Raw genomic sequence first — 15,142 nt, 5'->3', positions numbered from 1 at the left:
ATTATTATTAGGTAGTAGGCATTACATAGTGCATGAACCTTATCCCATTCAATTTTCACAAATATACTGCCTGATTTACTCGATGAGGTTAGTGCAGACACAGAGTCGTTTGGGCTTGAACAATGTCGTGCAGATATTTGAATTAAGGTATATTAGATTCTTTGTTCCATGCTCTTTTCTACAGAAGAACATTTCATGTGGCTACTCCATGAATTTGGATACATATGTGTGCATACATAACAAAGACCCTTATGCATATTTTCAAATTCTAAAACTATGAGTAAATAATTACATATGGTATATTTTATGATTTTGTCTAATATAAACTACTAGTTTATGAGCTTTTTAAATTTAAAAACTAAAATTTCAGTACTTTCTATGGAAAAATTATAAAAACACTACATAATTAAATAAAATAGGCAAAGCATATCACTCATGTCAAGTTTATTAAACTTAATGAGATAATAGTCAAAAAGGTGGGTCTTGCAAAGAATCCTGCACGTTAGAAATGGCACTATTAAACCTGGAACAGCACGGCAAACCAAAATTGAGAGCCTCCTGGGAAACAGGATCCTAATTACTACAAGGACACTGCAGGAGGATGTATACTAAGACAGAAATATTCTGTGGCTGTCCCTATTTCTGCATCCAAATGAAAGATTATTAATCAGTGTTTTAGGCCAATTACCATTGTCACAATCTACGGGATCTACTGGCTGTCCTAAAAATCTGTTCAAATTAACAATCAAAGGTTTTAATGAGGGAACTATGTATATTAATGTAGTAATATTTACAGCACAAGTTTTCAAAATTTTAAATAATTGAACAAAGATAAAACATATAAATTAAGGATGTCCCTAAGTGCTGCCTATAATTCTTATCAAATGTAAGTTTATTTTCATTTGCTCTATTTAAAATGAAAACGGAAAATCATTAGTCACTTTCTTCAAATGGTGTTCATATAACACACTCTGTTTAAAGGCCATATTTCCTAGTTACTTATGCATACTAATTCATAAGTTGCTTTATAGTAACAGCAAAGTAACTGCCAAAACATAACACACAATGCTTAAAACACTGTACTAGTTTTCAAAAGAATAAAGAATCTGAAAACTTAAATATGGGAGAAAGGCTTATTTGACTATCTTACTTATAATATGCAAGTCCTTTTCCAGATCAAATAGTGAGATTCCACAGGCATGTAAACATTTTCTGGCCAGTTTAAGTTGTAATTCTTGTTGTAGCACAGGTTCAGTGCTTGTGGCAAAAATTCTGACAACAAAGCCATCCTAAAAGAAAGAAAACACTCAGAGTATTATGTTGCATAAACTGGTCTTCCAAGGCTTTATACTAATTAATAACAAATAATTTATGAGAAAGGGATTCCATTTACACCAGCTATTCATGATTCAGAGTACTTACATCTCTTGAAGCAGCGATCTGATTAATATATTCTCCATCAGTGAATAAAATATTTTGACCTTCAGTATGGCAATCTGTACAAGAAGAGGAAAAAGTAATTATATTACAATATAAATAAATAGCTCACAAAATGACTTTACTCCTCTGTTGAAGTCAGAATGAGAGTTCTCCAGGCAATAAGGATAAACTTAAACTTAAAGGGATACTGTGCTTTTTTAATAAAGAATTACAAATTAGCAGAAACTAAGTAATTCAACTATTATTACATTTTGTGCTTACATTTATAAATCTTCCATAATCAAGGACCTGAAAGCCCACCTAATTTCAAAATGAATTAGTATTAGATGTAGTCTGATAATAAACATGCACCATGATGAACAAACTATAATGTTGGTTATAATCATTTCAATACATGCAATGTAGGCAACACTCTACCTTCAGACATACATCACAGTCATTAGTGTCACAGAAAAATACAGATAGACCTAAAGCTTCTGCATTTGAGGTCTATGGCATCCAGCTACAGATATCCCTTGCTTTATCAAACAGAACTGGTTATACCATTTCCACTTAGAAGTTTAATGGTTATTCCCAGCATTTTCAACATTTAGCATGCTATGTATACATTTGTGTGTGTGTGTGTGTGTGTGTGTGTGTGTGTGTGCGCGCACGCACGCGCGTGTTTAAAGTAAGCTCAATGCCCAACTGGAGCTTGAACTCACGTCACGACCCCAAGATCAGGAGTCACATGTTGTACTGACTGAGCCAGCCAGGCGCCCACAGCATGCTACACATTTTAAATGTTCATCTGCTTTGTACAACAAACACACTTAGGTTTATGTATTTCTTTTGTCTGAAAGCACTCATATATTTTGGCTGGAATTATTGTGTTTTATCAATACGATATGTATCTCTGTGGAACAGTGCACTATCTACTTTGATCAAAATAATGCACAAATGCCATTGTAACAAGGGATACCAGTATTACAGAAGGACCACTGGAACATGTGTTAGTGATTGCTACTGAACAACATGAAACTACAAGCAAAATCAACATCTAAATATAAACTGTATCCTTTTGGAAAAACAAATGTTCAGCAAGCAAGTATAAAAGCACACACACTTCTCAAAATAACTGCAGAGAACTAGGATGAATCTCTCCATTAATTACAATACCAAAATAATATTCCATTTCTATTTGCACCTGAATCAACAAAACGTAAAATTCTGGTTTTGGAATGCAGTAATGGAGCCCACCCAAATAAGCTGGATTACTCCATATCTTTGCCCAGGAGCTTCATACTAGCATACTTCCTTATTATAAATATGCAAAACACAGGCAGACCCTTACCAAATAGAGAATTCAGTGATCACAAACTGGAAATAGAAACTGGGAGACAAGGCCCACTGGTAGCCCAAGAGACTTGGTAATCAAAGAGAGGAGAAATCGAAAGAAAGAGTTCCTAGTCCACTGTACAGAATACAAAGAGGCGCAAGAAAGATGCTTCCCAAGCTCTAAGCAGTAAGATTTTAAACTAAAAAGCAAAGAAGAAAAACTCATTATAATTTCAGATAAATGCAGGGGTGAGGAGTGAAGTGGCGCAAGAAGAGTAGCAAAAATTCTCATGATCTGAGGCAATCTGTCACCAGACATGGAGAGTAAATGACATAGGATACAATATAAAAGATATGTCAACATATAAAGGCTAAAATGATTATTAACAGAAAAAAGTATGTTCTAAGTTCATCAATGCTAGGTTGAAAATAACTTATTTACAAGCTAAACTATAAGACAAGTTGAAACATGAAGCTCAAGGAATTACCAGATTTATGTCAATTTTAAATATGGTATTCATTACCATCTATAAACCTGACAATTTACTTGTGCTTCTTGATGTGAAAACTATAGAGTTGCCCCTAGTTAGGGGGAAAACGAAAAAAAAAAAAAAGAGTGCTATTGAAGAAATTGCAGACCAGGTCAAAGAAATGGAAAAATGATGATGGGTATCTTCCGGGTATCTTCGGGCTTGAGCGCAAGTCTTCCTGCTGCATGATTTCAAAAAGATTTTCTCTTTATCCTTTCTTTATCCAGCATGTAATGTTATAAGACAGCATCTTCAGGAAAATATCAAGCAACATCTGCCAGTTGGGAAGACATACAACACGGGACTGTCCTCCCAAAGTTTGGTTCATTCTTCACCTTGAATATGGCATGTATTCATGAAACAAAGAAAGCCACACTTGTACTGTTAAAAGTTGTATTTCATATGTTAAATGATGTAGAGGGATTTAAACTGAACAAAAACATTAACAAGTCAATTCTTATCATATTTTCATCATAAATAAAACAGCTATACATAAGCCATTTTCAAATAATCTCCTCAGTCACAATCTCTGTTAATTGATCAGGGTTTCTCAGAAGCAAATCTTTTATATTAGTATCTACCTGTTGGTGTGTGCATGGTGGGGGTGAGTGTTTAAAATTTTTCTTCCAAGACATTATCCTAAAATGACACACACAAAGAGCAACAGGGATGCTCATTACAGTATAACTTATATGGTAAAAAACTAGGAGGCACTTCCATTTGAATGTATTTTGTAACATTAAAATGATATTGGAACTATATGCAGAATATTAAGTGAAAGGGATAGGTCCAAAGAAAGGATTAGGTAGCATATGATCTCTTCTTTTTTTTTTTTTTTTTTTTTTTTCCACAACAATGTCCATCTAAACATAGGAAAAAGATAGGATATTTACCAATATGCCGATAGTGTTTATACATGAGAATTGGGGTTACAATTAGTTTTTATTTTTTCCTTATATATACTTATACAATAAATATTATTATTTTTAATATATGTATATATAAGGGGGTACATGTAATCATTTTAAAATTATTATCATCATCATCATCATCACCAGAGGCATGGCCCAGGACTTGCAGTGATTTAAAAAAACCTGTAGATATATCTGTAAACAGTGATTTATAAAATAGCTCTAATAAGTTATGTTTTCCAAAGTACTTTATTTGTTGAAACACACATGAAATGTGGCATTTACCTTAACATGGTGTCATGTACACTAATTTGGATATATATATATATATGTGTGTGTGTGTGTGTGTGTGTGTATATGTGTGTGTGTGTATATATATATATATATATATATATATATATATATATATATATGCATGCATAGCAACATCTGAATAAATGTTTGATGAAGTTGAAGGAACCTTTAAAAAATTAACAAGCAGCTTGGGAGCAATTATCCTTCCCAATGTATTCTTCAGAAGTAGTTCTCGATCATTTTCAGATGGTCAAGTGCCTAAAAGTAGTATTGCTGCTCTTCATGAAATTACTGACAGACACATTAAACATTTAAGATTTTAATATAAACAAACTTCCTCACTATGCATTAAAGGCTTATGCAAATTCAAAGATTTTAAAATGGATATCATGCATTTGCCCAGTGTTCTACAAAATTTAAGATCCACTGCCCCAGAATTTAGAAAGTACAGTGATTTAAGAGACAAATGCATATGTGCAACTTCAAAATTAAAGCAAAATGAAATGTGTCCAATGTGCCTTACCAGAGTATTACTAAAAAGTATAAATGATGGAATTTAAAAAAATTCCTGATCCATTCTAAAATCTGTCTCTGAAAACCCTTTCATATGAAGAGGAAAACCCAAAGTGTACTGCTATTAAAGTAAAAATAAAAATTAACAGAGAGTTCTTCATACCAAGTTTTATAAGAGCCAGAGTCATGGTTTTATTAGGAGCAACAAAGAAACCTCACCCCCTTATTCAGCAGCTGAATTAGTCTTGGTGGTGAGGGTGAAGGACCAGGCTGCAGATGGGCAGTGATTTGAAAACAAACACTAAAATGATTTATGCTATATTTCTGATGTCTGTTTTCCTCATATGCATTAACTTTATACACACTATAACATTTTTGTATGTCAAGATTTTTCTCAACCTATTTATAAGCAAGTACTATCCCTTGCTAATCATTGTTTATAGGTCCAAAGGCCCAACATGCACATCTCTTAAAATTTACCTGTAAAGAAAACAAATGACTAGTTGAATAACATACCTGGTAATATCACAGTACCATCCTGTTCCAGTGTTTCAGGGCTTATTCTTATGGCTGTCATGCTGTGGTTATTCACATCTCTATACAATAAATAACCCTGTAAACAACAAAATATTTTGCTGTGTTATGTGTACAAATATCTTTTCATTAGCTGTTTAGCAGAAACAATAGTCATACAGGTCTGTATAGTTTTCTGAGGTATGATAATATGTCAAATTTCGTGTCTACAACAGATTAAACATTAAAAATACAAGTCTCTGAGGTGTGCTTTAATAAGAGGAGGAATTGTATACCACTGAGTATCAATTTAACCTATTACATTCTCAGATACATATATGAGATACACCACACAGGCCAGTACAGACATCTTGCTCAAAATTATTTTATCATTTGCCAAGTAAATAATAGAAATGACTACTGTTACTTTAAGAAATATTTTAAGGAAATATAGCTGAAATATTTAGGTTAATATTAAGAAATGAATAGAGTAGTGGTTTGAGATGGAATGATATGTCACTGGACATACTTCCATGTCCTTATTCCTTATAACATACTATAGTGGCAAATAACAATTTGATGTTTTGAACCATGTTAAGTTTTAAAAGACAATCGCTGAGAAATTAATTTGACATTTAAAATTTAATTTCAAAATCTCCCCAATAGTTGATCTAGCACAATTATTTTTCATATAACAATTTATTTAATTTTCAAAATCCTTTCAAATATATCTTATAATCTGATGATGACAACAAGCACTGAGCTGAGCAAGACAGGTATGCGGGGACATATTTATTCAACATCCTTCCACAAGGGAGCTTGTATTTTACCTCTCAGGAAGGGAGAGTATGGAAATAAACACTTCTGGCCCTTTTCCATCCTTCATTCGCTTCTCTTCATGGGAGGTGAAGAGTGTAGTAGTGTGTCTGATTGCTGACACCCATTTGGCCACATTAGTCAGGTGATGAGATCACAGCATTAAGAAAGCAACATGGGCCTACCACTTTTCTCTTTGGGAATACTTTGCATGATCCTCCATACAGGTAACTATCCCCTGGGCAGACCACGCACTGTTTCCTGGAAGGTACTGATCTAGGCTTAAAGTGGAGGGTCTTGTGGCAAGAAATTCTAATTTGGACTCACGTCATGGACACATTCCCAATTCATATTTACTAATGGTAATGGTGGTCTCCATTCTTATCTAGAGATTCACAAAATTTGGCTAAATAACAGGGGATCAAATAAGTTAACTGAGTTGTCCAAAGTCACACAGCTAGTAAAGATCACGGTCAGAACTAAAAGTAAACCTCTCATGAATTCTAAGCCAATGTTCTCTATACTACACTGTATCATTGTTATTAGCCATATTAGTAAAAATATACCATATCTATTTAAACAGAAGTCACATTATTTATTGATCGAACAAGTACAAGCCACATGCTCTATAAGAAAGAAAAGTGTGGTTTATTGTGGATATTCTCCTACCTGAGCATACCCTAACCAAGACTTTTTTTCTTTTCTGTTTCTGATGCGAGATGTAGAATTATATATATGGCCCTGCAAAGTAACAAAAAAGCCCATCAACAGTTGCATAATTAATAATCAATGAAAAATAACATAAACGGATGACATTTTATACTTGCGTTTCCATTATGATTACATCAAAATTAAATAGTACTGTAAAAATGAAGCTGAAAACAAAACACAATTAGGGATAACTTCTGCTAGAATTAAGAACTGTAAGGAATCACATTACCCTAACTGTTCCACTGTATCCAGAGCCTATTTTGTATAATCCATCCTTGCATAACAGATAAAGAAAAAATCCATCATTCTGAAGTAGACACTGATCATCTTCATCAACGGATATTTCCTTTAATGGCCACTTGTGCATTAAAGCTGCTTTCTTAATGCCATTGCTAAACCAGTCCTGAATTTGAATTTTTCCCACCAACACTGCCTGTACACTTCTCTGTAGTGAATTTAGTATCATTGGCACCTATTTAAAAGACAAGAAACAAATAAAAAAGCATGTTTAAATGTCCCAAACACAGACAAAATAAAGATACTTCAGTAATATGTCATCATTTATGAGAAAATAAATTGCTCAGAATTATCATGGTTTGGCACATCAGTAAAAAGTACTAACTAGAAGTTTATTGTAAGAAGCAAATTTCAAGCAGCCCAAAATAAAAATGTCAAATCCAAAGATTATTAACTGACAGTTTGGCTCAAAACACTGAAATATTGCATCTTTCTCCAAAACACTCAATAACCAGTACTGCCTATGATTTCAAGTTCTGTGGACGGAAACATACTAGATTAGTAAAAAGTATGAATACTGGATATAAATAAAATTATACCGTATTAGAATACACATAAGCCAAAATATCTTTTATATGTTATGCATAATTACTAATATGCTTCATGATACGAAGCACAAATTTAAGCATAAGAGAATGGTGTGGCTTCTACAGATGAAACAAAATTTCCAATGTTTCTCTTCCACTTTGCTTCTCCATTATGACTAATACCCATCAACATCAACAATATTCCATAATATGAAAACTCATTTGTTAATTGTGTATTCACTCAGCACTCATTTATCCAATATTCATCAAAGACCTGCTATAAATACCTGTCACATTAAATGAGTCCTTAACAGTCACCAGCATGGGACCAGCACTCTGCCAGCAGAGGAAATTCTGTTCCTCACCTTTTGTCCCTCTTTTACCACATCCAACAATACAGCCAAGCCGCACTGTCCAATATAGCAGCCATTAGCCACATGTGACTGACTACTGAGCTCCTGAAATGTGGTTAGTGCTTTATATACAAAATACCCACTGGATTTTGAAGACTTAGCATAAAAACAAGAGTACAGAATCTTAATATTATATTGATTACATGTTGAAATTATTTTTTAGATATACTGAGTTGAGTGAAATACATCATTCATACATACACATTTAACCACACCTATTTCTTTTTACCTTTTTAATGTGGCTAATAAAAAGATTTTAATTACATACATAGACTACATTATATTTCCATTGGACAGCACTTTGTAGAGGGTAGAGCTTTCATAGGAATAAGTGACCCGCTGTTCATAGATACAGTCTCCTCTTCTTCCAGTTCTAAGGCCTCTCACTCAGCCAAGATATGTAATTTATACTATATATACTTATATATATAATAGGTTTATGTATATAATATATACATAGTTGAATACTACAAATTCTTTCGCTAGAAGTAGCTATATTAAACTTATGGCTATTTTATCTAGAATTGATATCCATATTACTATATAATATGCCAAAGCTTCCACTGTTAATATTTTTGTTTGTTTCAGATACTTTCTGTTGGTGTCTATTATGAACAATGATGCTCCCCTCCCTCTCCAAATCCTCAAAATTGAGCTATATATAATAATTTCTGGTTAAATTAGTATCAAAGGTCACTTATTATGATTGTGTAATCATGGCTCATGAGCCAAATTGTATATTACATTTCCTTCCTTGTGTAATTTTTTTTTTCATTAAGTCAACAATGGCCCTATTTTTGCATTTGCTAAGTTTTCTCTACACATTCCCTTAAGGGTTCCCCATACACCTTTCAAGAAAGTCAAACATCATTTCTACTTCTTCTGCTTGGCAACACCCCTCATAAAACCTTGTTCTGGTCTAAACTAAAGAAGAGGCAGGCATGGAAGTTAAAATTGTTCAATATCATGCATGTTCAAAAGCCATCTTCATCGTCCCTCAAACATGACTGCTAGTTGAACTAGGTATGGTGAACATCATTTTCTCTGAGAACTTTGAAGGCACTGTTATTTTCTATGCCAGTGCTGCTTTGAACCAGTCTAATGCCATTCTGTTTGATATTTGTTCATAATCTGTCTTTGCTCTCTGGAAACTTTACAGTCTGTTAATTAACAGTGTTCTGATTTACAAAGTTGTATCCTAGTTTGATTCTTTTTTCATAATGAATGTTGGGCACTCAGTGTGTGTTCTGTCAATCTGAAGACGTATATCTTTGAGGCACATGAATTTTCCTTGTAAGATTTCTTGAGTAATTTATTTCCTCTTCTCTGTTTGAATACCTGTGAGGGATTGTATTTCCTGGTTAGATCCAATTTTATTTTATGTCACCTATTTTCTTTCTCTTTTTTCTATTTTCTGGAGACTGCTTCAACCTGATCTTCTAACCCTTCTACTGATTTTATTGCTGTTATCTTAACTTATAAAAATTTTTCTTGTTCTATGAGCTTAAAAAACAGAATACTGATGTTTAATGTAAACAATATTCTCTTATCCTTCATCAAAATATTAATTACAGTCTTCTTAGAGTTTCTTCTGTCTCTATATTCTTTTTATTCAAAGTTTCTTTTATTATCATTATCATTATCGATTTAGGGAATCTCTGTTTTTCATGTTAGCCTAGTGATACTTGGTTGTATGCTTTTTTTGTTGTATTTTATTTTTTTGTTATTTTTTTTTAATATTTTAAGCTTTTATTTCAATTTTAGTTAGCTAACATACAGTGTAATATTAGTTTTAGGAGTAGAATTTAGCGAATGATCACTTGCATATAACACCCAGTCCTCATCACAAGTGCCCTCCTTAATACCAATCACCCATTTAGCCCATCTCCCACCCACCTCCCTCCATCAACCCTCAGTTTGTTCTCTACAGTTAAGAGTTTATTTTATCGTTTGCCTCCCTCTCTCTCTTTTTTCTTTCCTATGTTCATCTTTCCCTATGTTCATCTGTTTTGTTTCTGAAAATTCCACAGGTGAGTGAAATCATATGGTATTTGTCTTTCTGACTTTTTTCACTTAGCATAATACACTCTAGCTCCATCCATGTCATTGCAAATAGCAAGATTTCATTCTTTTTCTTTTTTTAAGTTTTTATTTATTTATTTTGTGAGAGACAGAGACAGCATGAGCTGGGGAGGGGCAGAAAGAGAGGGAGAAAGAATGCCAAGCAGGCTTCACACCATCAGCACAGAGCCCAGTGTAGGGCTCAAACTCAAGAAACTATGAGATCATGACTTGAGTTGAAAACTGAAAGTCGGCACTCAACTGATTGAGCCACCCAGGTGCCCCAATATTTTATTCTTCTTGATGGCTGACTAATATTCCATTGTACATATATACCGTATCTTCTTTATCCATTCATCAATTGATGGACATTTGGGCTCTTTCCATAATTAGGTTATTGTAGATAACACTACTATAAACATTGGGGTGCATGTGCCCCTCTGAATCAGTATTTTTGTATCCTTTGGATAAATACCCAGCAGTGCATTTGCTAGATTGCAGGGTAGTTCTATTTTTAACTTTTTGAGGAACCTCCATACTGTCTTCCATAGTGGCTGCACCAGTTTGCATCCCTACCAACAGTTCAAGAGGGTTCCCCTTTCTCCACATCCTCACCAAAACCTGTTGTTTCCTCTGTGGTTAATTTTAGCCATTCTGACAGGTGTCAGGTGGTAACTCACTGTAGTTTTGATTTGTATTTCCCTAACGATGAATGATATTGAGCATCTTTTCATGTCTCTGTTAGCCAATTGTATGTCTTCTTTGGAAAAATGTCTATTCATGTTTTTTGCCCATTTCTGAACTGGATTATGTGTTTTTTGGGTGCAAATTCATTCTATGAAGTCAGCATTGCCTCAATTCCAAAGCCATACGAAGACCCCACTAAAAAGGAGAATTACAAGCCAATATCCCTGATGAACATGGATACAAAAATTCTCAACAAGATACTAGCAAATCAAATCCAACAAGCTAAAAGTTTAAGTTTGACAAAATACAGCATCCATTCCTGATAAAAACAAAGTAGGGATAGAAGGAACATACCTCAACATCATAAAGGCCATATATGAAAGACCCACAGCTAATATCACCCTCAAAGGGGGAAAACTGAAAGCTTTTCCTCTAAGGTCAGGAATAAGACAGGGATGCCCACTCTCACCATTGTTATATAACATTGTACTAGAAGTCCTAGCTTTAGCAATCAGACAACAAAAAGAAACAAAAGTCATCCAAATCGGCAAGGAAGAAGTCAAACTTTCACTATTCGCAGATGACATGATACTCTATGTAGAAAATCTGGAAGACTCCACCAAAAAATTGCTAGACAGATATATGAATTCAGCAAAGTCACAGAATACAAAATCAATGTACAGAAACCTGTTGCATTTCTATATACCAATAATGAAGCAGCAGAAAGAAAAATCAAGGAAATCGATCTCATTTATAATTGCACCAAAAACCGTAAGATACCTAGGAATAACCTAACCAAAGACGTAAAAGATCTGTATTCTGAAAACTACAAAACACTTATGAAAGAAATTGAAGATGACACATAGAAATGGAAAAACATTCCATGCTTATGGATTAGAACAGCAAATATTGTTAAAATGTCTATATTACCCAAGGCAATCTACACATTTACTGTAATCCCTATTAAAATACTACCAGCATTCTTCATGGAGCTTGAACAAATAATCCTAAAATTTATATGGAACCACAAAAGTCTCCAAATAGCCAAAGCAATCTTGAAAAAGGAAAGTAAAGCTGGAGGCATCACAATTCTGGACTTCAAGCTATATTACAAAGCTGTAGTCATCAAAACAGTATGGTATAGCACAAAAACAGACACAGAACAGAATAGAAAACCCAGAAATGGACCCACAGCTATATGGTCAAGTAATATTCAACAAAGCAGGAAAGAATATCCAATGGAATAAAGACAATCTCTTCAACAAGTGGTGTTGGGAAAACTGGACAGCAACATGCAGAAGAATGAAACTGGACTTTCTTACACCATACACAAAAATAAGTTAAAAATGGATGAAAGACCTAAATGTGAGACAGAAGGCCATCAAACTCCTAGAGAAAAACACAGACAGCAATCTCTTTGACCTCAACCATAGCAACTTCCTACTAGACACATCTCCATCAAGGGAAACAAAAGCAAACATGAACTATTGGGATTTCATCAAGATAAAAAGCTTCTGCACAGCAAAGGAAACAATCGACAAAACTAAAAGGCAACCTCCAGAATGGGAGAAGATATCTGCAAATGACATATTGGATAAGGGGTTAATATCTAAAATCTATAAAGAACTTACCAAACTCAACATCCAAAAACCAAATAATCTGGTTATACACTTATTTTTAAGAGTAAACTACTAAAAATCTGGTAGGAAGCTCGGTGTGAATGGACAGGGTATTGGAGGACCCCTCAAATATCTGCATCTGTGGGTCTTTTCTCATTCCTTCTCCAAAGAAGAATCTGCCAGTCTTTTTCCTAGAAGCTGTAAGTCACCTCATGGCCAGTGTTCTGGAAACTCAGTGAGGATAAGGAAATTTCATCATTAATACAAACACTTTCACTTAATCTCCATTTTCAGCCTAGTTCCTAATTCCACTTGCAACTGTGTCTGCTATCCCCTGGCTTCTCCGACTCAATTTCTTCAGACAGTAAACGTATCTCTTTGGTGTATGACAGAATGACAGTTGCTTGGCTGGGAAGGGCAAAGCAAGGGCCCTGGGTTTCTCTACCTTTCATAATACAGATTTCCAATCAATTTTTAACTCTTGCCCTGACCACCACTTTCCAAGTACCTATTACATCCAACTCCAAATCTTATCTGGAGTTTTAAATGAAAATCAACTTACTTTCTATGGGCATTTGCCTCTTAAGGAACTTAAATTCAAGCTTTCTCCAACTTCTCTCTACCAAAAATGTGTCCCATTCTTAAAAGTTTATATTAAAAAAAATTCCTTTATTATAACCTAAGTTGAAACTAGGGAAGGAGCAAAAACTTAACATGTTTCTTCAACATAACTCTATTTCTTTCATGCTTTCTAAAATGGTACTAAAGTTTTAAGATAACCCAGTGCTATAATAAAAAGTCTCAGATACACTGTTTTTTTCTCTGTTTGATTTTCTCTCACCAACACTGTGGCAAGGCCTAGGGAATTTATTCTGATAAACTAGACTTCCTTAATCTGAGGATTCCATGTCATTTACCAATTTTGGAAAATTTTGCCCATTATTTCAACTACTGCCTCTCCATAATGCATTATTGCCCTTGTGGAACTCAAATTGTATTGATACATTATGTTTTGTCATTCTCTATTCATGTTTCCTATTGTGTCTTCCATATTTTCTCTGTCTCTCTGTGTTGCATTCTGAATAATTTTTTTTCCCTTTTTATATCCAATGGTTAACTCAGCCTTTAAATTTCAGATTGTAGTTATTTGGTTTTTTTATTTCCGGGAGTTGAATTTGGTTCATTTTCTGATATGATTACTTTTTACATTTACATTCTTATTCCTTAATTGTACTTGTGATACCTTCTTTTATTAATTTAAACATTATACATACACACACACATGTTTTATGTTCTATATCAAATAATTTCAATATATATAGACTAGGCAGGACTGATTCTGCCATATTTGTTTCTACTAACTCTCAATAACGGTGCCTTTTTTTTCTATGTTGTTTTTGTTTGTAAGCTCAGATGTGCCTTTAAAGCCTCGAGTTCATTCCTCCAAAAAAAGATTTTAAGTCTCCTTCAATATGATAGGTTCATGGTACTATCATCCCTACCCTACTTTAAAATCTCAGCTTAATATCTTTGGAAAAAGACAGCTAATATGCATTTGAATCCCAAAACAATTTGAGATGTTAGAGTTATACATTCTCCGGGAAGAGTTTTCTACCTCCACCCATAGCCTGGCCAAGAGAATTTTGTGAACTGAAGTTAGTAGGTGGAATGAGGCCAAGTCATGAAGAACACCGTATAAGATAGGGGTGCCTGGGTGGCTCAGTGGGTGAAACGTCCAACTCTGGCTCAGGTCATGATCTCATGGCTTGTGGGTTCAATCCCCGCATCAGGCTCTGAGCTGACAGCTCAGAGCCTGCAGCCTGCTTCAGATTCCGTATTTCCCTCTCTCTGCCCTACCCGGCTTGTTCTGTCTCTCTCTCTCTCTCTCTCTCTCTCTTAAAAATAAATAAACTTAAAAAAAGATAATGTTAAGATAATAGGCTTTAACATGGTGTTTGGGCTGGTGATGGGAATGTAGTGACAGGGCAGGTCCAGGGAACCTCAGCTATTGATTCAGGGGATCTAGTAATTGTGCACAGCCTAGTGCTTAAGCATATTGCAATCAGACAGATAAACATGTAATTCCTGTCTCTGTTAGCTGAAAGCTCTCTATACTAGAACTATACTAAACTTCTTTCAGACTTCAGTATTCTACTCTTAATCTTAATCTCCATGCATTAGCATGTGGATACCAAGAAAATTTCTCCCTCCACATCCCCAGCGGTAACACTTCCTCCCTTTGGACTGGCTACTTTCAACTCATCATTTAGATCTCACCTCATATCCTCTGAAAGGAGTCTACACAAGAAAAAATCACACAGTGTCTAATAAGCTCATGTTTTTATGGTCACTATATTTTTAAAATTTGGTATATGATATGTAAATGTGTTATTTCATTAAAATTAAGCATTATTTGTGTATTTTAAGCATGTGTTTAAATTGAAATTTTGCCAAACCTCAAAGTACCACTGCAGAACACAGTTCTGAAAAACA

General features: G+C 34.3%; 1 protein-coding gene across 13 annotated transcripts in view; it reads right to left on the bottom strand.

Moving 5' to 3' along the window:
* The window catches only part of MYCBP2 (MYC binding protein 2), a 282,639-nt gene that overhangs the window by 213,226 nt on the left and 54,271 nt on the right, over positions 1-15,142 (bottom strand). For all 13 annotated transcript variants that reach the window (XM_078432585.2, XM_078432586.2, XM_060636897.3 and 10 more), the window contains exons 6-10: positions 7,275-7,517; positions 7,004-7,075; positions 5,522-5,618; positions 1,423-1,496; positions 1,151-1,289 (exon numbers count right to left, since the gene is read on the bottom strand). In XM_078432585.2, the coding sequence (XP_078288711.1) occupies positions 1,151-1,289; positions 1,423-1,496; positions 5,522-5,618; positions 7,004-7,075; positions 7,275-7,517 (625 nt within the window). The remainder of the gene's footprint in view (positions 1-1,150; positions 1,290-1,422; positions 1,497-5,521; positions 5,619-7,003; positions 7,076-7,274; positions 7,518-15,142) is intronic.

This window comes from Panthera onca, chromosome A1, assembly GCF_046562875.1.
Source record: "Panthera onca isolate mPanOnc1 chromosome A1, mPanOnc1 haplotype 2, whole genome shotgun sequence".
Lineage (NCBI taxonomy): Eukaryota > Metazoa > Chordata > Mammalia > Carnivora > Felidae > Panthera > Panthera onca.
This window is presented reverse-complemented; position numbering and strand designations above follow the sequence as displayed.